This window comes from Hyaena hyaena, unplaced genomic scaffold (genome assembly GCF_003009895.1).
Source record: "Hyaena hyaena isolate Hyena2069 unplaced genomic scaffold, ASM300989v1 scaffold_263, whole genome shotgun sequence".
Taxonomy (NCBI): Eukaryota; Metazoa; Chordata; class Mammalia; order Carnivora; family Hyaenidae; genus Hyaena; species Hyaena hyaena.
In genome coordinates, this window is record NW_024080897.1 from 1756525 (window position 1) to 1783642 (window position 27118).

General features: G+C 39.0%; 1 protein-coding gene across 4 annotated transcripts in view; it reads right to left on the minus strand.

Annotated features, from left to right (window-relative positions):
- The window catches only part of UGGT2 (UDP-glucose glycoprotein glucosyltransferase 2), a 177380-nt gene extending 154789 nt beyond the window's left edge, over positions 1 to 22591 (minus strand). For all 4 annotated transcript variants that reach the window (XR_005530743.1, XM_039245722.1, XM_039245721.1 and 1 more), the window contains exons 1-4: positions 22419 to 22591; positions 8196 to 8278; positions 1953 to 2083; positions 1374 to 1486 (exon numbers count right to left, since the gene is read on the minus strand). Coding sequence is in view for 3 of the 4 variants with exons in the window: in XM_039245722.1 (XP_039101653.1) it covers positions 1374 to 1486; positions 1953 to 2083; positions 8196 to 8278; positions 22419 to 22570 (479 nt within the window). In the remaining variant the exon portion in view is untranslated. The remainder of the gene's footprint in view (positions 1 to 1373; positions 1487 to 1952; positions 2084 to 8195; positions 8279 to 22418) is intronic.
- Positions 22592 to 27118: the final 4527 nt, after the last annotated feature.

A 27118-nucleotide genomic window follows, 5' to 3' on the forward strand; every position in this document is an offset into this window, starting at 1 on the left:
AAATCAAGATTCAGATGCCTACCCGACTGAGCCACCCAGGCACCCCTCATAATTCCAATTAAAATCCTACCAACGTTAATTTTTAGGGAGGCAATTTGGCAGGAGAAAAAAGACTCTAGTGTTAATTTGAAAGCATCAATAAACAAATCGAAGTAAAAAATTTGGAGGATATAAAGCAGCAATGAAATTGTATTGTTAGATATTAGAGTATATTGTAAAACAAATACTAGAACAGCATGGCATTTCTATAAGAAACAGGTAATATACAGAATAGCTATGTCATACAGCATAACATAAACATAATGAATATTTAATTGACAAGCAATCTGAAAGGAAAAAGATCTGATAGGTTCCTTACCTTTGAGAACAATAAATTACATGAATTAAAAGTTTAAAATTAAAGGATTAAAAGTTTAAGGTAAAATGAAAGGAAAAACTTTAGGAAAGCTACTGTAGAATTTAGTAAAATCTCTCACTCAGGTTTGGAAAAACTGAGTATAAAAACACACACAAAATTTGCCTACATAGAAATAAAAAGCTTTCTGTATATTAAAACATAAGAAAATATTTTAAAAGGTTTCCAACAAATAAGAGAAGTACTGATATATGTATATATATTTATTACTGTTTAACATATAAAGAGCTCTTTCAAAATTAGAGAAACTTTAATACTTTTGAAAGTACAGATAAATCAGGCACTAAAACATACACCAGGCACTAATAAATAATTTCCTTCTTACTGTCCATATCCTTTTGTATTACTAAGAAGTAAACAAAAAAAAGAAAGTTTTGAATAATACATTATAACGATGCAACTCTATACTTTGTATTACTGTTTGTATTATTAGTTTTTTATTCCCAGGTTATACATTCAGTTTAAAGAGACAGAGGCCAGGGGCGCCTGGATGGCTTAGTAGGTTGTGCTTCCAACTCAACTTAGGCCCAGGTCATGATCCCAGGGTCATGGGATCCAGCCCCGCACTGGGCTCCTTGCCATCAGCACAGAGCCCGCTTGGGATTCATTCTCTCTCTTTCTCTCACAAAACAAATAACTAAACTTAAAAACTAAAGAGAAGCCAAATAAATACACAGTTATGCATGTTTGAGGAAACATTTTATGATTATATAAAACATATTTCATGTATTCTGTGGTATTTTGATATACTTTACATTCTCAAATCAAAAGCTAATTGAGACAAAATACTGAGGGAACTTGAACTACCAGCTCAGATTAAGTTTTCTCAATCCAGAGCACAGGCTTTAATAAAAATTTTTAACAATGAAGACATTGTTTATTATAAGAAATTTCTGTACTTCAACTCTCATCTCTTTTTATAAACCACATCTTTTACTAAAGGCTATCATTAACTTACCTCGAAGTAGCCTTCTTCAGCAGCTTTTTAATCTCATTAATTTTACAGGTGTGTTTTTTATGGATAACCACAAATGCATCACAGCCATCTGGCGGGGGCTCATCAGCTGCAATCTAAGATTTCAAAGATTATATTTAGCTACAGTACTTTATAATTACAATATGATCTTTAAAACTCATACATTCCTCTGATTAAAATAACTCATCAACCACTATTAAGTTATTGCTCTAATTAAAGTAAAAAATACTATATGCAGACAGAATCAAATACTTTAACAAAATCAACCTTATAATACAAAATGCATGCTTCAAAGTAATTGAAAAGATTCCATCACATTAAAATTTTCATTACAGTTGATTTCAATAATGATTTGTCCTCATAATTTCCTTATATCTATAAAATTATATAATATATTCAATGACAATCAATAACAATGATAATATAATCAATGATAGGCTATGGGACCAGGTCTTATAAGTCTGTAGATCCTTTTGAACCAAAGATATTCACATTAAGATAGAGTTATGCATATTACCAGCATGTCTCTTTGTCAACTATAGTTCGGGTAGTTTTACATACCTGTTGAAACATCTGAATAGTTGGTGAGTATGCCCTTATAGAGAAAGCAAACTTTAAGAGGTTGATATGTAAATTGTCTAAGAATTGTCCGGCTTTCTTCAGGATTAAGTTGTAATAAGAATAAACAGATTCTATAAAAAATTTTCAAAACAAAAGGATGTTATTTCATTTTCAACACATTGGCACACCTCTACTGTAAAACTAACTTGGTTATGTTGGGGTTGGAGAAAAGTGGAAAGTCAAGATCTGTTTTCTTAACTTTGTTTGGATCTTCCAGTGAAGTATAATCAATATAACTCCAAGTGAAAATAATATTGCCATTATAATCTATTTGGAAGATACCAGTGTATCAGATCAATTCACTCCAAGGTTATGGAAAAGATACAGGCCCTACCTACCATTTAAGAGAAGACTATGAATAGCACACAAAACTTAAAGAATATGATCGTTAATAAATTTTAAATGACATGTATAAATAAACTCTAAATTGGAAGTCAGGCCAAAGAGAGCTATGTAGTACATATAACTGTATCCCCAAAAGAGAATCAGGGGGACTAGAACAGAATGAACAATAAAAAAAAAACCCCGTAATTCAAGAAAACTCTCCATAATTAAAAAGCAACAATGAATCTATATACCTAAGAATGAAGACTCCGAATGGTTAGCACTGCAGCATTTTCCAGTAAAACTATAGGACCCTAAAGTTAAAAACCTCAAGTACAAAATGCACGCAGACAGGCATGCACATGAAGAACTCAAGGTCATCATTCTTGGGAGTTATTCATGAGGCATCAACTAGGGAGCAAACTTCACACGACCAGGAAATGACTGGAGGGACTTCAGCATTAAGTTTGAGGGTGAGCTCTAAATGTACTTAACTAGAAACAAGAATAAATGAAGGAGTGGAGATCTACAGAAGACTATGTAAACACTGCATGCTCCGGTGATGCAGAAAAGCACACCACCAACAAAAGTGCCACAGAAGGGAAATTAAGTGGAAAGTAAGCAAGACTGGTGATTCCTCACAAATATTAGCTGGGAATGAAAACGAGTATCACCAAAGCCAACACAGCAAGCAGAAGTGTATGTATACTTAAGAATACAAAGATAAAGACTACAAATACTGATGGACAAAATCAGGGATGGTGGTGAGGGGAAGGACGGATCACTAGCCGACTCGTTCCTGCTTATGGGGCACCAAGACACAACGCCCAGAGCGAGAGGGGCTAACCACTCCGGGCCTTCACACATTGTTCCTTCCACATGAAATGCAGGAGGCCAGGCAGTGCATGTTCGGCCAACCCCTATTCAGCACACCTTGGCTTAAGCGTCGCTGGTTGTGGAAAGAGTTTTCCTTGATCTCCCAGCCCAGATCCTGTTATACTCTCTGACAGGACGATAGTATCTCTAGGTCAATTCTCAAAACTGTGATTAAAAATTATCTGTAACTTAATGATGCGGTCCCTCACATTAAGCTATAAGCTGTGAAGGGAGGAATCTTTTTGAGGCTTTCAGTTGTACCTTTCTGCTCCTGGCACAGAAAGTAGGCCTTCAATACATTTCTGGAATTAATATTTAAGAAATGAGGAAGTCTCTTTATTCTAGGCCATGATGCTTTCCCAATACAGTACTTTTAAAGAGTTCTATGAGAATAGGTGTGCACATTCATTCCTATTTCTTTAACAAACTATATGGGATTTCTCAGGAAGTTATGGTTAGCTTCCCTCAAGAATAAAAAAAGTAATGCAAATAAGACTCACCTTCAACAGTAAAACACAGCACAGATTAGAGATATTATCTTAAAAACTGATCTTAAAGACAAAATAGCTACAGGGGCAACAGAAAAATAGCCAAAATTAATATAATAACATAACTAAGACTCTATCAGTCAAACAGGGATCATCAGTCTTCCATGAAAACAGAGAAGACAGTCAACAGAAACAAATGTGAGTAGTGCCTGTCAACCGACATCAAGTTTTGTCACTGGTCACTGTCAAGATCTCCAAGATAGAGATGGATGTAAGTAGGAGTCAGGGGTTTATAGAAAGCACACATCTGTTATTTAGGCTTAACTTGCAAGATCATCTCAATCATGAGACAGATGTTGGACTATTTTCGCTGAAGTTTTAAAATAACTCAATCCAGACTTACCAACTAACCTGCTGATAACAACTTTGCCCTTTCAACACCCTTCCACTTTCTTCAGCCTCATGTTTTACTTGATTTTTGCCTACTGGCATTTAATATACATAAATCACTTTCACCTTTGGGAGGTAAAAAGCAGCAGCCTCCATAGCCTGCTACTAATTCATCTTATTTGCTTCACAATCTTCCCCGCCCCCCCCCCAACCAGGGGTAGAATTTAGTGATTGAACACTTAAAACATATATACAACACCTGGTGTTCATCACAAGTGCATTTCTTAATCTCCATTACCTATTTAACCCATCCCTCCATCCACCTCCCCTCTAGTAACTAACTTTACAGTTAAGAGTCTGTTTCTTGGTTTTCCTTTTTGTTTTCCCTACGTTTATTTGTTTTCTTAAACTACACATCAGTGAATTCATATGGTAGTCGTCCTTCTCTGGCTTACTTATTTCATTTAGCATAGTACTCTCTAGCTCCATTCAGACATTAAAAGGACAGGATTTCATTCTTTTTTATGGCTGAGTAATATTCCACTGTGTGTGTATGTATACACAAACACACACACTACATTTTCTTTATCCATTTGTCAGTCAATGGACATTTGGGCTCTTTCCATAATTTGGCTATTGTTGATAATGCTGCTATAAATATTGGGGTGCATGTGCCCCTTCAAATTAGTACTTTTGTACTCTTTGGGTAAACACCTAGTAGCGCAATTGCTAGATCGCAGGGTAGTTCTAACTTTTTTTTTTTAAGTAGACTTCACACCCAGCATGGAGCCTAGCATGGGGCCTGAACTCACAACCCTGATGTCAAGACCTGAGTGGAGATGAAGAATCGGACACTTAACTGACTGAGCCACCCAGGTGCCCCAGTTTTTAACTTTTTGAGGAAGCTCCATTCTGTTTTCCAGTTTGCATCCCCACCAACAGTGTAAAACGGTTCACCTTCTCTGTATCCTCGCCAATATCTGTTGCTTGTGTTGTTAATTTTAGCCATTCTGACTGGAGTGAGGGGTTATCTCCCTGTGGTTTTGATTTGTATTTCCCTGATGATGCTGTTTAGCATCTTGTCATGCTTCACAGTCAATCTTGAAAGACTTAATACTTATCTCTGCTTCAAACCTCAATTCATAGCTCAGCCCACCATACTTTTGATTACTATACCGGGGACACTGCTAAGTCACCAATAATTTTTCTGTTGTTAAAAGCTTAATATTCACATTTCACCTGTCTATAGTATTTGATACCATTCATCACTTATCACTCAATATTCTCCTGGCTTTCATGACATCACGTTTTCTAGGTTTTCACTTGCCTCTACGGGTATTTCTTCTAGTCTCTCTCCTCTAGTTCTTCCTCTGGTTGGTTCTTAAACATTGATGCTCTTCAGGGTTCTGCCCTTGGGAATCTATTTTCTTCTCCTTCTATCCCTTCTCCCTATAACTTCAGTTACCCTCTTTATGTGGACAACTCCCAAATCCTACCCTTTAGCCTAGATTTTTACCACCTAAATTTCCCTCATTTATCACCTTACAGGAGATCTTCATTTGGATATTCAACAAGCATTTCAAATGTGACACATCCAAACTGCAACCATCTTCCTATCCAAACCCAGTTCTCAGTTACAAGTAACTGAATTAGAAATGTCATAACATTTTCTGAAAATCTTCCCATTAAAATATATAAGCAACTTTACTTATGTAAAAACCATAAAAATCTTCAAGGACTTGGAGAATGAGTTTCTTCTATGTGGAGCACAAAAGTAAAAATAAATAGGGACTCTGGAATTAGATAAACCTTGGCTGACATTTCTAACTCACCACACAGAACTCATAGCTTAGCTAATATCACGCTACTTGATTCCTGAAGCATCGATAAATACATAGCTCTGTAGCAAAACCATATAAAATGGTTGAAAACCAGGCAAATTCAAGGTTTAAAAGGACTTAATTTGCTGAAACATACTGTAACATGTTCTCACTAAATGGCATGAAACTAGCACCTGAATTCAAAAAGTCAAATCTTCAATATTTACAACTTTTTTAGGCAAGTAGATTACTGGAATTATTTTTCAGTAGAGAGTATTTACAGGGTCTCATGGAGAGTCAACAACCTAAAAAATTACAAATAACTAAGGATTTAAAACATTTCCTCTAAGATCTTGAAGTAAATTCAGTAAATCTGACAGTCACTGACATATTTAACTCCTCACATATGCCATTCTCTCCCACACCTAACAACATCAGCAATGATGCAGCTTATGCATTGGACTCTTGCCATTATAAATAACTTTAACAGAATTATATTTTCAGTGTTGGTAATTCTTAGTTAATAGAATTTCTTTTAGGTTCAACCCTGAAATACACACCTCCTATATTATATGCTGCAAATAGAGCTCACATATTCCTAAACTTATATTCCAACTTGTTAATCATCTGCCATCAGACTGTCCAAGCCCGTCATTTCATTTATGTAAAATATGTGGATACATCAAAGCAACTTAAAGAGTTCAAAATTCGTAAGAATAATTTTCCAGACTGCTTCCCCAATTGAAAATGGCACTGAGTATGGCTATAAAGTACATACTGAGAACCAAAGATTTGGGATAGCTGCATTTAGGAGCTTTGGTGAGAGACACAGAATTTGGTGGCCTTTTAACTATGAGAATCTTACATATTAATCTAGTCTATTTTTACCTTAAATACCAAAACCAAAATTGTCAGGGCAAATACAAAGCCAATCAATGACAGTTTCTCATTGATTTGCAAGTTGACTTCTAAGTAGTCAAAATTGCTCTGTGCACTCCAGCCTGTCTCCTGCTCTCTTCCCCTCCCTACTACCTGGCTACCCCGATCTTCCAAACTCCGCTCCAACACTCACCACCAGAACGGCTGTCCCGCTCTCTCTGAAATAATGACTACGTGCCCTTTTTCATGCGCTTCCACGTCAGCCACATCCCATGAAGCCCTTAACACTTCATAGTAGAGTTTGCTCTTCTGCTGTCCCCTTCACAATACTGTGGGGTCCAGGGACTGGAGATCACATTTATTCATCTTTGTATTCCCAGTATCTACAGCAGGGCACAGTATCTCTTGTGACTCAAATAATGATAATAATGAAGATTTTCAGTAATAAAAGATTTTTTAAAAAGCAAATTACTTGGTTTTGAAAATATTTCAGTTTAAAGTATCATTAAAGGCATGTCTGCTCTATTTTTTAAACCTATCTCATGAAATCATCAAATTGCTGAACTTCAAGGCCACGTGAGCCAAATGGAGTCCAATAAATGAACACTTTAAGTATTCAAAACTGTTATTTCTCTTACATTTATACCCCAGAACAAAATCATAATCACCACAGTAAATTTTCTCTATATTTAACTCCATAGTAAGAAGTTCTCCCCATGTCTACAAGGTTAAAGAATTCACTCTTGAGGGATCCATGTTAATGTTTATTCTATTCTCTGCAGAGACAGGAAAGTAACCTTCCTTTATAATAATTAATAATTAACCTTTTAACCTCTGCTGTTAAAACCTAATTTCATTACCTTTAATCTACTGGCCTCTAAGAATACTTTAATAAACACGTGTTCATTCTAAAGATAGATGTATGTATACATATGTAATATATATTTATATAGGTTTGAAAACTGGAATCACTGACTGTATCCTCTAGATAGTGAAATAAAAGCAAACAGATTACCTGATGTGTTATGGGCAAGTATTAAAAAATCTCTTTAAGAGTTTAAAACTACTCTGGCAAAAAAAAAAAAAAAAGCACCACTAGATGCAAAACACATACTATTTCATATAAATCTAGGTAAAAGAAATCCATAATTCAACAATTACTATTTCTCCTTGATTATAAAGCAATATGCAAGCACTGCCAATTACATGAATTTTCTTAAAGCATTAAAATCTTTACTTTTTGGAAATGGATGCTTGGAATAACTTTCATGAAAACATCTTTTCAAATTTAATATTCAGATTTACTAACTCAATTAAGCATTTACACTTCACCTTTAATGTTAAATACATATCTAATGTATGCACATATATCCAAACCTTTAAGGTGTAATATGTACATCACCTACCTGTTTGCTTATAAACTGCTAATTCTTGTACAGTTTCCAAAAACTGCCAAAATTTTTCATTACTTTCTTCTGCCATAAATTCACTATTAAAATAAAAGTAATCAGTTAATAGATGGGAATGAAAAATGAGATAAGAAACCATACCTTAGAACCAAATTATAACTTATAGTTAAGAACCTCCAAAAATTAACATGACTTTCATTGTAATGCAGAAAGAGAACAAATGGATGATTCTTACACGAGATATAATTCGAACAGACAAGCATATATTCATGACAGGAAAAGATTGCATGAGAAATCACTTTTAGCCTTTCCTCATTATTAGCTATAATTTAAAAAATGGATTTGTTTTGTTTCTCCATGTGAAATACCACTGAGAAGTGGTAACGATTTGTTTTTAATTCCAGTTAGTTAACAGTGTTCTATTAGTTTCAGGTGTATAATATAGTGAGTCAACAATTCTATACATCACTCAGTGCTCATCATGGGGATCCCCATCACCTATTTCACCCATCCCCCCTCAACCGCCTCCCCTCTGGTAACTAGGGGTTTGTTCTCTGTAGTTAAGAGTCTGTTTCTTGGGTTTCCTTTTTGTTTCCCCTATGTTCATTTGTTTTCTTAAATTCCACGAGTGAATCATATGGTATTTGTCTTTCTCTGATAGACTGACTTCACTTAGCATAATACTCTCCAGCTCTGTCCATGTTACTGCAAATTACTGAGAAGTAGAACTTAACGGTGATGAAGGGAGTGTTATATAAAAAGTCAAAGAAAAACAGACTACCTGTCTTACCAACAAAAATTGGTTCTATAAACACTTCTCAGGTCATGATCTCACAGTTTGTGGGTTTGGCCCCCACATAGGGTTCTCTGTGGTCAGTGCTGAGCCCGCTTCGGATCCTCTGTCCCCCTCTCTTTTTGCCCCTCCCTAGCTTGTGCTCTGTTTCTCTCAAAATAAATAAATAAACTTTAAGAAAAGTGAAACAAAATATTATCTAGGGATGCCTGGGTGGCTCAGTCAGTTAAGCATCTGACTCTTAATTTCAGCTCAGGTCATTATCTCATGGTTGAGATCGAGCCTCATGTTGGGCTCTGTGCTGGCAGCGTGGAGCCTGCTTGGATTCTCTCTCTCTCTCTCTCTCTCTCTCTCTCTCTCTCTCTCTCTCTCTGGCTCTCTTCCTGCTCACATTCTCTCTCAAACTTTAAAAAACAGTATTATTTTTATTTAGCCACTTATTTATGTAGACAATATTTTTATTATTTAAAAGAGAAAATACCATAATGAAAAAACTAATAGGAAGTTAGTGTATCGAATTAGTTTTTAATTTTTTTAAACATTTTTTTAATTATTGACAGAGAGAGACAAAGCATGAGCAGGGGAGGGGCAGAGAGAGAGGGAGACACAGAATTTGAAGTAGGCTCCAGGCTCTGAGCTGGCAGCACAGAGCCCATGTGGGGCTCGAACTCATAATCTGCAAGATCATGACCTGAGCCGAAGTTGGACACTTAACCAACTGAGCTACCCAGGTGCCCCTCGAATTAGATCTTTAGCTTTGAATCCCAGACACTTTGATTTTTCCACAGAATGTAGGTCATACAAAAATGACCAATGCCATATCTGGAAATAATGAATTAAGTGAAAGGCTATTCAGTTCTGTATAGAACAAATCACAGGACACCCAAAGCAAGTAGATTCAACTGTTTAAACTAGAAGGGAAACGGGCACTAAACAGATGGTACAGATTTGTTACCACCCGTCTTATTTCTCTCGAGTCTTGGTAATTATTAATGCTTAATATGAATGGAAAGTACAAGGACATTCAAGACACATGCAAAGTAATTCTTGTGAGTCTGGTCACTAAAGAGGGAAAAGGAGGGGAGAAAAACTGATTGATTCATCCACTTAAACATGACAAGCACAGGAATTGAAAGCAATGGGTAAGCAGCTCTTGCTATTAATGGCATCTAACTCAATGGCATAAAAAAAAAAAAAGGAGACGCTAAAAGCAGAGGGAATAATGGGATAAACAGGATGTGTGATCTGAAAAGGACAGGAATGGTACAAAACGTTATGCAAAGCAGGGAGCACCACTTACTACCTAACTGATCTGCCTAGACATCTGCAGACCTGCTCAGAGGCTGTGCAGCTACAGACATTAGTCTTACTAAGGGAAAGAATCAGCCAAAGAGAAAGTAATATGGTAGGTCCACAAACTTCTCGATGCCAGAATTTACACATCAAAGTGTGAGCCTTCAAAGACCTTGAGAAAGTCTTCACATACCTTATTCCCTCAACATACCTCTCATTCCTCTCACCACTTGCGCAACTCTTCTGGAATTTACTTTCCGAGGCAATTTGCCAGTAACTCATCATTAATTTTAGAGGAAGAAATATCCTTGAGAGATCATCTAAATCAGCTCCTCACCTTAAGTTTAAAAAGGTTAAAAGAAAAACCTGACATTTTCAATTTGTTCACTTGTTTTATACAATATTTAGCTCCAGATAAGTGTTTCCCAAAAAATTCTACCACACAAAAAAGTGGTTATCTACAGAATGTGTTTATATGTATGAAAGAGCTTGACAGTAGTTATAAGCGAAATTCCAAAAAATATTTTTGGCAAGAGCAACACCAATAAATGCAGTTTAGATGTAGAAGTTACAGGTTATAAAAATTTACCCTTATCAGCCTGTAATTATCTCTAGCAAATGATACTAAACTATAAATTTCTTTCGGTAGGGGACATACTCATTCATCTTTGCTTCCTACACAGTACCCATCACAGGGCCATGCTCAAAATAGGCACTCAAATTTCTAGGCTGAACTAAAAGATTCTATGTAGAGAGAGGGACAGGGGAGACAGAGACAGGGGAGACAGAGACAGGAGAGACAGAGACAGGAGAGACAGAGACAGGAGAGGGGGGAAGAAGGAGAGAGAAATTCCCATGAATGCCTTGAGTAATAAAAAAAGACCCCAAACAGAAAGGTAACAGTTCTCTTAAGTTTCTATCTCCCAAGCTCCTTCGAGCTATCCAATGCTCTCAATTCTTCCTATTCTACGTGTGTTCCCCTCAACCTCTTTGATTTTCCTACAATTTTTACTAAAAGATACACTAAAAACCAGATGTGAGTAAAATAATGAAGTCTAGAAAACACAAAAAAAGAGAAGTGCAATGGTTAAAGAAACTATAGGCTTCCAGCCTGCCACACTGTCACAAAGAAGAGATTTGGTTCAAAAGTATAAAGTCAAGACCACTAGATAAAACTTATAGCGGGAAAGAGTTTAGTTTACAGAACAAAAGACTTGCTGACAACTTACATTTGTTCACAACAGGTAAGTGCATGAAGTAATACTAAGCATCTTGTCTGGATTATCCCAGGATGAAACCAGTGTTCCACAGGTCAGGCATACAGGTAGAATGTAGAGATAATTTTGATGGTGCTATGAAGTAGACACTCCCTAACAGAAGTCCCTTCCATTGAATCAACATTATTGGCCACCTGCTCCTTGTGTACTGAGCCTTGGGAAGACAGGTATGAATAAAAATACTCATTGCTCGGGGCGCCTGGGTGGCTCAGTCGGTTAAGTGTCCGACTTCGGCTCAGGTCATGATCTCACGGTTCGTGGGTTCGAGCCCCGCGTTGGGCTCTGTGCTGACAGCTGAGAGCCTGGAGCCTGTTTCAGATTCTGTGTCCCCTTCTCTCTGACCCTCCCCTGCTCAAGCTCTCTCTCTCAAAAATAAACAAAACATTTAAAAATTAAAAAAAAAAAATACTCATTGCTCCTACTGAGCTAATACGTATTAGTAATACTTGTTGAGCACCTACTTTTGTGCACTGTGCCTTGGCAAAATATTTTTATCCCCTGCAGCTCACATTTTACAGCAGAGATTAGCATACATACCTAGCAATAAGGACTATAGGAGTATTAATCAAATGTTAGAAGAACATACTAGAAAGACATCAGTTTTTATCAGGGTAAAGAATGAGCCAAAGAGAAAATAATATGGTAGGTCCACAAATAAAGTATCAATGAAGAAAGGACCGTAGTAGAGTGTTATATTACCATATCAAATTACCACATAGTCGCTTAAAACGAGAGCAATTTATTCTCACAGTTCTAGAGAAGTCTAAATTTTTGGCGTCAGGGTTAACACAATAGGTTCCACAGGGCAGGATCTAGACCTATCTTTTGGGGGGCCACTATTCATGCGTTCCAAAGACCAACCTAGGCTCCCCAGAATCCACATCTGTCCCACATACAAAATACATACGTCCTATCCCAACATCCCCCATGTGATCACAACCCATTAGAGCATCATCTCTAAACCAAAATCCCATGAAAATACCACAAGAAGTCTCAAATCTCATCATGTAAATCATTTCAATGAGGTATGAGTGAGACACTGGGTACGCTCCAACCTAGGGCAAAATTCTTCTCCATATGTGGACCTGTGAACCAGAAAACAAGTTATCTGCTTCCAAAATGCGGTGTTGAGATATGCATTCCAAATTCCAAAGACATTCCATTTCCAAAAGGTAGAAACTACAAAGAATAAAGGAGTTACCAGTCCCAAACAAACTCAAAATACAGCAGGACAAATTCTGTTAGGTTTCAGGTCGTGAGCAGAACCCTCAGTAGCTTGCTGCTCCACTCTCTGTGCCGCCTGCCACGGTTCTGCCCTTAGGGTCATTTTTCTTTTTTCTTGAAGGAAAAATGTTTGCGTGTTTGCGGCCAAGTAGTTTATCAGCCAATTTTCTGCCTATGCAATTTTGAAAGTCTGACAGCCTTCTCTCATTTCATCCTGTCTCTGTCTCTTCTGGCAATGTTTCTGCTGATACAACATAATCAAAATCTTTGTGGGGGTCTTTTGTAGATCTCACCAGGATTGTGCCAGAAAATCCTTCTACAGATCTGTCCTGAAGAAGTCTACCTCTATTCTTGGCTTCTACCAAGATGGTGGAGTGGACCACGAGTCACAAGCCTAACCTCTACAGAAAAAGCCACAAAGTTGGTCTTCTTTCCGAAGCATGCATCCCCAACACTAGGTTTCCTCTTTTTTTTAATTTTTTTTTATTTCTAGGAGAGAGAGAGAGAGAGCGAGCGAGAGCGTGAGCAGGGGAGGGTCAGAGAGAGAGGGAGATACAGACTCTGAAATAGGTTCCAGGCTCCGAGCTGGCAGTCAGCACAGAGCCCGATGCAGGGCTCGAACCCATGAACCGCGAGATCATGACCCAAGTGAAAGCCACCCAGGCGCCCCTAGGTTTCCTCATTTTAACAGGCTTTGCCATCTGGATAGAAGGAGAAACTCCCAAATTATCAAGTGCTGCTTCCTTTTTTCTGAATAGCTCCTTCTTCAGATTTCTGTGTCCTCTTACACTTTACTCAAACAAGGCGAAACCAGGAGATACCTTTAATGCTTTGGTTGGCAATCTTCTTGGTTAGCTATTCAAGTTCATTGATTGCAAGTTCTGTTTTCCACACAACCATAGAATCCAATTTAGCCCCTTTTCTGACGCTATAAAACAAAGATCATCTTTCTTTGTTTCCAATAATAGGTCTCTCATCTCCTGCACTCCTACCAAAGGAGCCTTTAATGTTATTATTTCTATCAACATTCTACTCATGAAGACAGAAGTATTCCCTGTGACAGAAGCTTTATTATGACCATGCTCCCTGCTTTCTTCTAAGTCCTTCACAGAATCACCTTTAATGTCTATATTTCTGCCACCAGCCTCCTCAAGGCAATCTAGGCTTTTATTTTTTAACCACATTTCTCAAAAACCCTTCCAGCTCTGGCTGGACTGACTAGCTACTTCCACATTTTTAGCTATTTCTTACAGCAGCACTCCACTTTATCAAGTCTGTCTTGGTTTTCTAGAGCTGCTGTAACAAATTACCAAAAACCTGGCAACCTAAAGCAATAGAAAGCTATGGTCTCACAGTTCTGGAGGCCAGAAGTCCAAAATCAAGGTACCAGTAGAGCCTCTTCAAGCATCTGGTATTCCTTGTCTTGTGGTTACATCAATCCAATCTCTGCCTCTGTTCACATGGCCCTCTCCTCTTCTCTTTTAAGGACACTGGATTTAACACCCATCAATATTATCCACAATATGATGGTCTCAAGACCCTTACTAATTGTATCTGCAAAGATCCTTTCTCTAAATGAGGTAACATTCATGGGTTCCAGGAGTTAGGATGTAGACATCTTTCTAGGAGCTACCATTCTTCTACAAGTAATGTGGTTGGTACATCAGATGGGGGCCAGATTGTGAAGGACCTTAAGGAGCATCCTACAAAAGTTCTAGCTCTAAGAGTCAAGGCAAATACAAATCAGGACAATGCCACTACAAATCTAAGACTGGAAGAAGTTAGACTGCTGATCTGGAACAGAGAATGGAATCAGATCAAATGCAAGCTGGGAGGAGCAGGGGAAGAAACAGAGGAAGAGGACACATGTTAGGCTGGAATACTGTATTCAATACAACTACTTTATCACATCTGATATAATACAATGGATTACAAGATACCATGAACAATTATGTACCAACAAATCAGACCACCTAAAAGGAATAAACTCCTAGAAACAACAAGCTATCAAGACTGACTCACGAAGAAATAGACAACCTGAACCAATTACTATCACAGAGATCGAGTCAGAAATTAAAAAAACAAACAAACAAACAAAAACTCCCCAAAAAGGAGCACCTGGATGACTCAGTTGGTTAAGCATCCAGCTCTTGGTTTCAGTTTAAGTCATGATCTCACAGTTTCATGAGTTTGAGCCCTATGTCAGGCTCTGTACTCACATCTCAGAGCTTGCCTGGGATTCCCCTCTCTTTCTGACCCTCATCTGCTCACCTCTTTCTCTTACAAAATAAACTTAAAAAAACAAAAACAAACAAAACTCCTCAAAAAACAAAAGTCTAGGACAGGATGGATTCACTGGTGAGTTCTGCCAAACATTCAAAGATTTAATACCTATTCTTCTGAACCTCTTTAAAAAACTTCAAGAGAAGGAAATGCTTCCAAACTCCTTTTACAAAGCCAGCATTAGCTTGATACTAAGACAAAGACCACCCACATACATACACACACACACACACACACCCCACAAAGAAATTGAAGGCTAATGTCCCTGATGACCACAGAGGCAAAAATCAATAAAATATTAGCAAACATTAAAAGAATCACACACCATGATCAAGTGGGATTTATTCCAGAGATGCAAGGATGGTTCAACATCTACAAATTAATCAACATGGTATACCACATCAACAAAGTGAAAAATAAAAATCATATGATCTCAATAGATACAGAAAAATCATTAGACAAAAGTCAATGTTCATTTATGATAAAAATTCTCAAATAGGGTATAGAGGGAATAAACCTTAACATGATAACCTATGACAAGCCCACAGTTAACATCATACTCAACAGTGAAAAGCTGAGGATTCTTCCTCTACAATCAGGAACAAGGATGCTAACTCTCACCCCTTTTATTCGATATAGTATTTGAAATTCTAGCCAGAGCAATTAGAAAAGAAAAATAAAAGATATCCAAATCACAAAGGAAGAAGTAAAACTGTCACTGTTTGAGGATAGCATGCATGATATTACATATAAAAAAAAAAAACCCCAAAACTCCACCAAAAAAACTACTAGAATAAATTAAGTGACAGGATACAAAATCAGTATACAAAAATCTATTGCATTTCTGATACCAAACTATCAGAAAGAGAAAATTAAAAATTCCATTTACAATTACATCAAAAAGAATAAAATACCTAGGAATAAATTTAACCAAGGAGGTAAAAACCTGTACACTGAACATAAGACACTGATAAAAGAAAATAAAAGACATTAAAAAATGGAAAGATATTCCATATTCACAGACGAAAAGTATCCATACTACCCAGTCTACAGATTCAGTGCAATCCCTAACAAAATTCCCATGCCATTTTCCACAGAAAAAAAACAAACAATCCACAGTGTTATCCACACCAGATGAAACTAGTCCAATGAGAATATCTTGAAAGGGATTTACAGAAATTGACAGCTAACTTCTGGCAAAATGCTACCACACTTGCTGGAAATATCCACTGATCAATTACAGTAGTTTTTCCTAAGCCTGTTGACTGGAACAAAATTTAGGCTGGCACACAAAAGCCTGGTGAACCCCTTGATGACTTACAATCAACTCCACAAGTTGTCTTTAAACTCTGGTCATCCCTTAGATGCTGAACCCACATAGGTAGCATTTAACTCTATGTTCATTAATGGGTTGAACTTGATCCTTCTCCTTTAGGAAAAGGACCAGGGGTAAATGGCAAACTCTGTTCTCTCCAGATTTAGTCAATTTGGTAAGGTAGCTTGCTCACATCCTAGATGCATCACCCAAAAAAAAAAGACTGATTAAATTTTTAAAATTCTTCATTTTCATCTCCAACAAACAAAGGCCCCTAAACAAAACCAAAAACCTAGTTTCACTATTTGCAAAGAGCCAGGGCACTGGGGGGAAGAAAACTGTTGCCAGCTTAAGCGCTCCAGGCACCTTCCGCAATATCCCCAGTGTCTTCCTGATTTCCAAAAACAGGGTCCTGAGGAGTAACAAAGGCTCTTCCCAGTCTTCCCACTTAATCAACTCAGAGAAACCACTCTCCAGATTGAAAATGCAGCTCTCTGTCTTTATTGACACCAGAGGTGCACTCTTAGTGTTCAATCCCACTGCTAAAAAGCAGCCCCTGCCCTGGAGTAATGAAATGCTTCAAATACCAGGGGTCTTTAATAAGTCTCAACGGGTTTATAACACGGTCTCTGAAATGCTCTGATACACATACCTCTCTCCTTGGTTTCTCTGCTACTCTTCATTTATTGGGCTGAGATTTCTTAGAAAAATATACCAGAGTTCCTTTCTTCCAAAAGGAGAAATAATTCCAGAATTTGACCACAGTAATCAAAATAGTCAACCAGGTAAGTTAAATGACCCTTTGACATCTTTGATTTGCTCTGAGTCTGACAGCACTATAGCCAAATCTGAGGACACTGATCAATTATCCCTCTTGGGTCCATCCTCTGTGGGCAAGATCTTCAACTGATATTGGCAGAATTCACAGTATACCTCCCATCAAGATTCAAACAGATTCCTCAAAACCTCTCTCTAAATTTGATGAATATGAATAAAGAAGTCCTTCAAGGCATCAAGCCCATAGAAGATTACAAAGCTCAAGGCCCCATTATCCCCCGTACCAGTCACTATAATACACCTATTTTACCTATGAGAAAACCCAGTAGCCAAGGATGGTTGGTCCAGGACCTCTGAGCAATAAATGACATTGTTATCCATCGGCACCCTGCTGTTCCTAACCCAGATGTCGACATCCATTCCCACCCATTCCCACCGGATGGAAACTTGTCACTGTAGTTAATCTATGCAGCGCATTCTTTAGTGTGCCAGTTGCTTTCACTTGGGAAGAATGGAAATGAACCAGGGCAGTAATGCCCCAGAGTTTCAAAGAGCCCTTCTTACTTTTCACAAACCTTAGAAGCTGATTTGAATGGTAAGTTTTCTGCAGGCTCTACTTCGTTACAATATCTAAATGATTTGTTTCTCTGCTCTCCTCACCCCCCCCCTTTTTTTGTTTATTTCTGAGAGACAGAACGTGAGCAGGGGAAGGGCAGAGAGAGATGGAGACACAGAATCGGAAGCAGGCTCCAGGCTCTGAGCTGTCAGCACAGAGCCCTATGTGGGGTTCGAACCCACAAACCATGAGATTATGAACTGAGCTGAAGTCGGACACTTAACCAACTGAGCTACCGAGGCACCCCTCTTTGCTCCCCTTCTTAAGCAACTTCACAGAAAAATAGTATCCACCTGTTAAAAACTTTTGGCCTTAAAGTAAAATAAAGAGTCCAAAGAAAAATTGGTATTTGCTCAAACTCAGATTTGATACTTAGGGCATCTGACCTCAGAACATTTGGATCCAGGGAGACTTCATGGCTTTCTGAACTTTCCAAAACCTAAAACTAAGTGCCAAATATGAGTTTTTCTTGAACTGGCTGGCTACTGTTGAAGGTGGATTCCAAATTTCTCTTATGGCTCAATCTCTATATGTTTTACTAAAAAATACAAAACCTCACCCTATTATTTGGAAAAACCAGGAAGACCTAGCTTTGGGAACTTTAAAGAAAAGCCTAATAAGCCCACCAGCCCTCAGACATCCTAATTATCAACTTTCCTTTTTCCTTTTGTATGTGAGAAGGGAGGGAACACCTTTGGGAGTACTCATCCAAAAACAAACGGTATTACAACCAATTAGACCCTGTGACACAGGGGTATCAGCCTCACTTCAGAGACATTCCTGCCACTGACAAAATCATGGAATCCCTTTTAAACATCCTTGTATTTTGGCCAAGGGCAAAACCTGAAACATTTATTCTGAGAGCCTGTATGCCTTTAGGGGGTAGCTCATGACTCTGGATTATGGAAACAAGATTTCCTTACCTCCAATAGGGATACATTTTAAAATGGTTCTTATGTCCAAAATTTGTTAGATAATGCACTTTTGCTGGCTATTCTATAATTAAGGTTCCTGGGCATTCCAGAGTCAAACTCCCTGGAGGCCAAAGAAAACCATCTCATTGATACTTCTGCCCAAAACACTGCTCTCAAAGAAACTAATAACCAAACCTCTGTTATGGTCCAAAGAGATGTTCTGCCAAATTATAATTCAGAAAGACTGATGGAAGACACCCAACAATTGCCCCAGAGAGGGAAAAATATTGGAAACCTATAATTGTTGGTTTAATCAGAACAGAGAGCCCTGGTTTGGACCAAATGACAATCTGACCCTACCAGAAATTCTAAAGTTCCTTTAGAATTTATACTTACCACTATACATACATTAAACCATTGTGGTCTACTGACACAATAATAGTATTCATATTAATGAGGTTGCGGAAAGTGCCTACGTCACTTGCCCCACCTGTCTACAATAAAACCCAGAGTAGTCTGTTTGCACAGATGGATTTCATGTAACTTTCTCATTGCAGGGATAGAAACATGTTTTAGTAATGGTCTACATGTTTCCTCATGGGACTGAAGCTTTTCCTTCCAGAAAGGCTGCTGCTTCTTCCCTGGCTAAAAATTCTGACAAAATTATCCCTAACTGGGAACCCTCTCAAACTTCAAAGTGATCGGGAACCCATTTTACCGGTTAGGTGCTTTGACAGATGTGTGCTGTTGATCTGTTTCACAGCACTATTGCTGTGCAGACTGTCCTCAATCCTCAGGGCTAGTGAAACGTATTAACAATACTATTAACATTCAAATGGTAAAAATTTGTAGAGATCCTAAATTACCCTGGCCAAAAGCACTGCCACTGATCCTCTCAATCTTGGATCCACCCCTTTGAAACTCCTAGACTCTCACTATTTGAGATAGTTACAGATGCCCAATCCACTTGGGCCCTGTACCTGCTTTGACCTATAGTAGATAAAAGAGGAGATCTACTTCAAGATTGCAACGGTCTAATGACGTCTATGAAAAATAACCACACTTCGGTAGGGTGATCTTTTTCAAAGAGCAATCCCGGAAGACAACGACCTTAAGCATCACATCTTGCTAACTGGAAACTGGAAAAGGCACCTCCAGAAAGACTATTCAGTCCTACTGAACTGTTCAGGAACTGTTAACTTCCGTGGCACCAAACTCCAAGGAATAGGCTCTTGGATTCGCGAGACACATCTAGAGAAATCACCAAACCCTACCAGACCCTGCACACCATCTGGTGACCTGCAAGTAAAGATTTCCTGGAATGAAAGCACAGAACATCTGACAATACAGCTTTCTCAACATATCCTGACCAAGCCTGTGTACCTTTTCCTCACTGTTTGCTTCTACCATCTCTTTCGTAGAAAGGATATGGTCTAGGGGGTCCTGGGTGGCTCAGTAGGTTAAGCATCCGACTTTGTTCAGGTCATGAGTTCGAGCTCCCCTCTGCCGGGCTCTATGCTGATAACTCGGAGCCTGGAGCCTGCTTCAGATCCTGTGTCTCCCTCTCTCTCTGCCCTTCCCCCACTCATTCTCATTCTCTCTCTCTCTCTGTCAAAAACAAACACTAACATAATTTTTTTTTTTTAAAGAAAGAAAGGAAATGCTCTTGTACGCTTTCCCCAAACCTTCGTGAAAGGGAGAAAACCTTCTCTTGATTACGGTCTTTCAGCAACAGCCTCATCATGATCCCAAAACAAATTTTCACTTGCTTTTTCTGAAGGGTTGAGTTAAAGGTTCAGAATTCATCCTTCATCTAAACTATTATCTGATTCTGAATTCTTATCCAAATTCATGGTTTCTGAATTTGCAACCTTACAGGCTTTATCACTGGATAACACATATTTTCAAATGGTTCTTTTGAGATAAAAATACTGTTTTAAGACATCTTTGTGAAGTTTCGCTAGTTTCGCAAGAAGTTCGCTAGTATTGCCTGTTTTTACCTGCATAGAGTCTTCTCAAATGCACTTGGTTGATTCTTACAGTAATCATTATTTTGCTTTCATGGCTACTGTAAGTAGGGACCTCCAGGAAGTCTCCATAGTTGGTCTCCAGACCTTTTCTCCGCTATGTTCGAATTAAGTGCCAATAAACACTTTCAGCTGGATACCTTCTGGTCCCGGTTTGGAGACATCATACAGTTTCGAAGTTATTTTCCTTCTTCTCTTTGTATGTAATTACTTTTTGTATTTAGTTGCCTGTCAAAACTTTTGTAAAAATGATGTGCCCAATTAGGAGAGGATCTCCAATACTTACTATCTTGATGGGGTACAGACTTTAGATGGAAAAGTGCCTCAGAATTCCATCTCCTAACCTTGTACTTTCCCTCCAATGCAGGGACAAGACATCAGAAAAGAACCTTTCTGGCATGGAGGGATAAAACCACTAAATACGAAAAACCTGACTTCTGGTCAGCAATGCTTTCAAGGAAATATTTTGATCACAATGATGAAATGTAAATATTAAAGAGAACCCTCACTAAAGTGTACTGCGGATGGGGGAGGATATACTACTCAATGTCAATTACAGACTTCTAACAGAAAGTTTTCAGCAGAAATCATCAATTACAGGCCTCAACAGAGAAAGAAGGTACATGCATCTCCTACAAGAAATTGACTAGTCCTGCACCTCAGCCAAAGAGAAACGGTCATTCCACTGGGCTCTGGCTTTTCTCCAAAGGACTTTTGTTCGAAACCACCCCTCCAAACTTTATCCTTCTGCACAAAATAATGTTCCTCTCATTTGTTACATTTGCCTATGGTTTTGCCACATTTTGCTTGTCCCTATTTGCAATTCTCATTTTTTTTGCTGGTAAAATAACTTTTTTTTTTTTTTAAGGTTAACAGGTACAAACTTTCAGTTGTAAGTCACGGGGATGTAACGTATAGCATGGTGACTACAGTGAATAGAACTGTATTGCATATTTGAAAGTTGCTAGGAGAAACGTTAAAAGTTCTCAACACAAGAAACAACTTTTGGATCTATGTCAGGTGATGGATGTTAGCTGGACTTATCGCTGAGATTAATTCGCAATTCATATCCTGAAGGTTACATTGTACACCTGAAACTCACAGGTTGTGTTAATTACATCTCAATTGAAAAAATGGTTTTCCTATCTTACATACGCAACGTGGTGGCAGGTGATGGAGTCTCTTTTTAGGACCATAAGCTGTTTCTCCGAACTCACAAAAGCAACAGGAGATAAAAGCTCATCCTAACCAATGAACGGAACTTTCAAATTCTGTTTAACTTCCAGAATACTATGCAAAATTCAATAGCTACAAATGTTGTTTCTGCCCAGCGATATGAACTTCGGTGGAGTAGATTCGGGAAGAAACAACTTGGGAGACGCTACCTTCGCCACAGGAAGCTAATCAATCAATGGCGTTATTACGACACTAGGTGCTTCCAATACCGTTTCCTAAAAAGAAACGCCCTACGTCAGTGGAAGTGCCTGCATTAAACGCCACATTCCAGGTCCCATGCCTCCTCTCCTTTTTCGTGAAAGCGAATGAGATCCAGGCGAAGTGAACAGAAGCCCTGAAGTTTGAAGAAACGGTGAGGCAAAGGACGGACTGCGGAGAGGAGTTGTTGCAGGGGAGGAGGGGAGGGGATGCTCCAGGGCGCCGCGCTCCGCGCCGGGCTCGGCACTGGGCCCGGCCCGCACCCACCTGGCCTCCAGCAGCAGCGGGGTCTCGGGCCACTTCGCGGCCAAGCGGGCCGTCACCGACTTGGACGCCGAGGCCGTCCGGGCGCCGAGCAGGGAGAGGCACAACGCCGTGGAGCCCAGGAGCAGCCGCACCACGTCCGCGGCCTTTGCCATGACGCGGAGAGAGGAGCGCGAGCCGCTCGGACCCGGAGCCCAGAGCCCGCAGCCCGCAGCCGCCGCGGTCCAGCCGGCTCCGCCCGCCGCGCGGCCGCCCACTTCCGGTGGGGGGAGCTCGAGTCCGTTACTCGGAGCCGGCGCCTGGCGGTCCCGGAGCGCATGCGCGTCCCGCTCCGGCGCCGGCCGGCGCGCCCCCGGGACGGGGTCCTGGAGCCACGTAGGTGCGGGCGGTGCCCGGACGTGCGGCCGCGTGGCTGGTGCTCCGGCTGGTCCGCCGTCGGCCCCCCTCTTCTCGCGCAGAGGCCGTGGGGCTCGGGTAGGGGAGGCTGACCCCCGGAGGCCAAACTGGGATTGAGGCCGGCTAAGGCTGGGTGGAAATGCCAAAATTTGGAAGCGAAAGCAGAAACCGGCGTGGATTTTACCCACGTTTTCACAGGCGGAAAATAAGGCCCGTCTAAGTTCAGCTGTCTACTTTATGGGCTTCTAAATTTTATTGCATATTAAAGTCACCTGGTAGAGGTTTTAGAAAGCCCGGTGCCCAATAGTATTTAACGCTCCCATCCCCCGGGTGATTGAAGTGTGCAGTCTTGATCGGAAACCAGAGACGTCACCGGGACCGCTTGTTAAAACAAGACGTTGGGCCTCATCCTAGTGTTTTTCCTCCGTCGATCTGGTGCGGGAGGTGGGGATGCAAAAATTTGCATTTCACGTCTATCAAGGCCCCAGGTGATACTGATGCTGCTGGCTGCGAAACCTCACTTTTAGCCTTCGTACTCAAAAGAAGCCCACAGGGCACCGGCGGCAACACCAATGAGCTTATTAGAAGTGCAGAATCTGAGGCCCCACCCACCCCAGAACTACGGAATCTGAATCCCCCAGTTAACAGGAACCTCAAATGGTATTGTGCGCGTTAAAGTTTAAGAGCTGGTTGAGAGGGTTACAGGTGACAAATGCATAGGAAAGTGATAGTTGCTTATGTCATTATCAGCCCGATTTCACACTTCTTCGAGTCTTGATTTCAAGGAAGGACTGACTGACCCCTCTCAGGCATTTACTGTATCAGGCTCAAAGACAAAATCTTGCAACAGACTTAAACTGGTTTTCCAGTACATATGATTCATCAAATCAAAATATTCAGTTTTATTCAACTGGGCGGAGGTAGAGCCTCGAGATTCTGGCTCCTAGTCAGGAATGCTTCTTTTTCTATTCAGAAAGCTGTTAAATTTATTATAAATATTAAAATATATGGTAAAGAGAAGCAGCAGCTGGGAAAAATAGTTTAGGCGGATGCACCGATCCATTCCTTTTTTCCAGTTACTTCTCTGCCTTTCAGGGAATCCGGATCTTCTGAAGCTGCTGAAACGTGATAATTTTTTCATTTCCTTTCATTTGCTTAGTATGTACCTTTCCTTGCAAGCACTTGCCCTGGAAATTCTACTCAGGCCTCATCTTCTATGTTTAGCCTTCATTTCCTGATTTTTCCTATTTGGTATGACCTATCCCTCCTTTAAATTCCCATCAGCTCTTTATCTTGACTGTCAAAAGCCACTTGTAATTCTCACTTTAGAATTTGAATACAGTGCTTATTTATTTCTCCTAGTGGAGATGGTATTTCCCCAGGGCTCATGCCTTAGTTTTAGAATCCGTTGGGATACCCAGCACAATACATGTTATTGGGGCATAATAAATATTGAGCAGTCCTTGTTTTTTGGATAGGTAGGCAGAACACTAAGGCAGATGAGTAAGGAGCTTTGTTTCTATCCATAGAACATAATGGAAAAATATATTGTGAATCTTCCTCAACTCTTTGCTTTAATTAACTCATGTCCATTTATTTTTGGACTGAAATTTTGACTGAAATTGTAGGATAAAGGAAATAAGATACTGACAGTGCATGTCTTAAATGCCAGCAGATGTTATGGTTGCAACGCTTTGAGAAATGACTTGTGTATGAAGAGTCACATAAAATGCTCTATTAAAAGACATCAATAAAACGTATACTTATATACATTCCAGTATTTCTGAATTCACAAGAGGAATACTACATTTCTCTTTTAAAGAATGAAATTAATCTAATCCAGGATCCTTTATTTACATAATGATTATACATTTTAGATTACGTAGTATTTTCCTAGAAATTTCAGTGGGTTTGAAATATTCCTTAGACTGACCATCCTTGGGCTTGTTTCCTCACCTGCACAACAAAAGAATAGGACCAGGTGATAGGTAAGTGTTGGAGTAGATCATCAGAAGAACTTCTGGTGGACCTCAGAACTGGATGTGGGCAATGAGAGACATTTTATTCCCTCTTCCATCCTTGGAATGTAAGTTCTGCCCTATTCCCACATCAGAAGCCACTTGAAGGAAGCAGCCTTCAGGCAGTAATGTTATTGAGACCATCTGCTCTGTATATGTGACTGAACCCTGTTAAAGCCTCAATATAAACTCTTAAGATTCTGACAGGTGGCTACTCAAATCTAATAGTCTTGCAGTTGCCCAGGATAAGCCATGTGAGTAAGTCCTCTTGCTTATTGAAACTGCCACCTACTAATCTGGAGTCGTCTGCTTCTGTCTTCAATTTCTCCTTGCCCTCTGTGTGGGGCAGCCAGTTTCAAATTTCACCCAGAGGAATCTCAAGGTTGTGAGCCAACATTGAAGTCTCTTCTATGCGTCATTTCTATGTACAGATAGAAATACAGTAAACCCTTGGCTTGCGAGCATAATTCATTCTGGAAACATGCTTGTAATCCAAAGCACTTGTATACCAAAGCGAATTTTAAGAACCATTGGCTCAGTTGTGATCATGTGACATTCCACATCAGGCACTACTTGTACTGTAAGACATCACCCATTTATCAAGTCAAAATTTATTAGAAATGTTTGCTCATCTTGAAGTTACTCGCATTCCAAGGTTTTACTGTATTAAAGTGCAAAAACGGTGTAACTCAGTGAAGGTCACTCAAGTTGGTGGAACAGCAAAGCATTCTAACATTCACTATCAATAACTCTTTGGCACAGATTGGCTACGAAGTGAATATAGATCAGGGACACAATTGTACTTGAATATTTTTTAGCAAAATGTTATTCAAAGTTATTCACATCAGGGTAATATGAATGAAAATTGATGATGATAGCAGTTTTCAGTGTATGTGGGAGAAGTGATTAATGAGTCCTTCATAATAGGTACAGTGTGTTTAATAAAATAAATCATCTTGAGGTAAGTACCGCATGGACTATATTTATTTAACAAAAATAGTAGTGCTCTGTGAGGATAAAGTTACTACCAAATTATCATGTGATATATTAAAACTTCAATTTTCTCTACCAACGGTCTCATGGCTGAAATGGCTTTTTAAAAATATTACACTGCAAGTCTTCCAGATTTCCCTTACTATAACGAAGACCCTTTTCTCTTTTTTTCTCATTTTTTTATTTGAATCTCTTTAGTGCAAGAAAATGTCTCACTCTTTATTCTAGTTGGGAAGAATTTATAGACTTATTTAATTTGTTATATTTCCACTCCCTAGGCAAGATTATACTAAAACTGTAATCAAATGAGTTATTGTTTAGTTTCCTTTAAATGTCAGTAAATCTGATTTTTAAAAGTTTGCATATTTTACTTAATATACATTACAAATGCCTCACAAATGTCTAACTCCAAGTATGTTTGATGAAATTTTTTACTGTGGTGTATTAACTGCAGTGACTTTCAAATAGAAAATTAAGTATAGGAAATACATAGTTTTTACAAGTTTTTGTTTAAATTCTAGTTAGTTAACACATAAGGTAAAATTGGTTTCAGGTGTGGAATTTAGGGATTCATCACTTACATGTAACATCCAGTGCTCATCACAACAAGTGCCCTCCTTTGTACCCATCACCAATCTAGTCCATCCCCCACCATCTCCCTCCAGTAGCCCTCAGCTTGTTCTCTATGGCTAGAGTCTCTTAGGTTTGCTTCCCTCCCTATCTGTTTTTATTTCCCCTGTGTTCATCTGTTTTAGTTTCTTAAATTCCACAAATTAGTGAAATCATAGGGTATTTGTCTTCCTCTGACTTATTTAACTTAACATAGTACACTCTAGTTCCACATCATTGCAAATGGCAAGATTTCATTCTTTTTGATGGCTGAGTAAAACTTGTATTTCATTCAGTTATACACACACACACACATAATGGACTGTCACTAAGATGGGACATTGGGGTTCTCTCCATAGCTTGTGTATTGTTAATAATGCTGCTATAAACATTGGAGTGTATGTTTCTCTTTGAATCAGCAATCATGGAAAGAGCTCAAATGTCCATTGATTGATGAATGGATAAAGAAGCCATGAGATATCTATATAGATATAGATATAATGGCATATTACCCAACCATCAAAAAGAATGAAATCTTGCCACTTGCAATGGTGTGGATGGAACTAGAGTGTATTATGCTAAATGAAATAAATCGTAGAAAAACAAATACCATGTGATTTCACTCATATGTCGAATTTAAGAAACAAAACATGAACACAGGAGGAAAGGATAAAAAGAGAGAGGGAA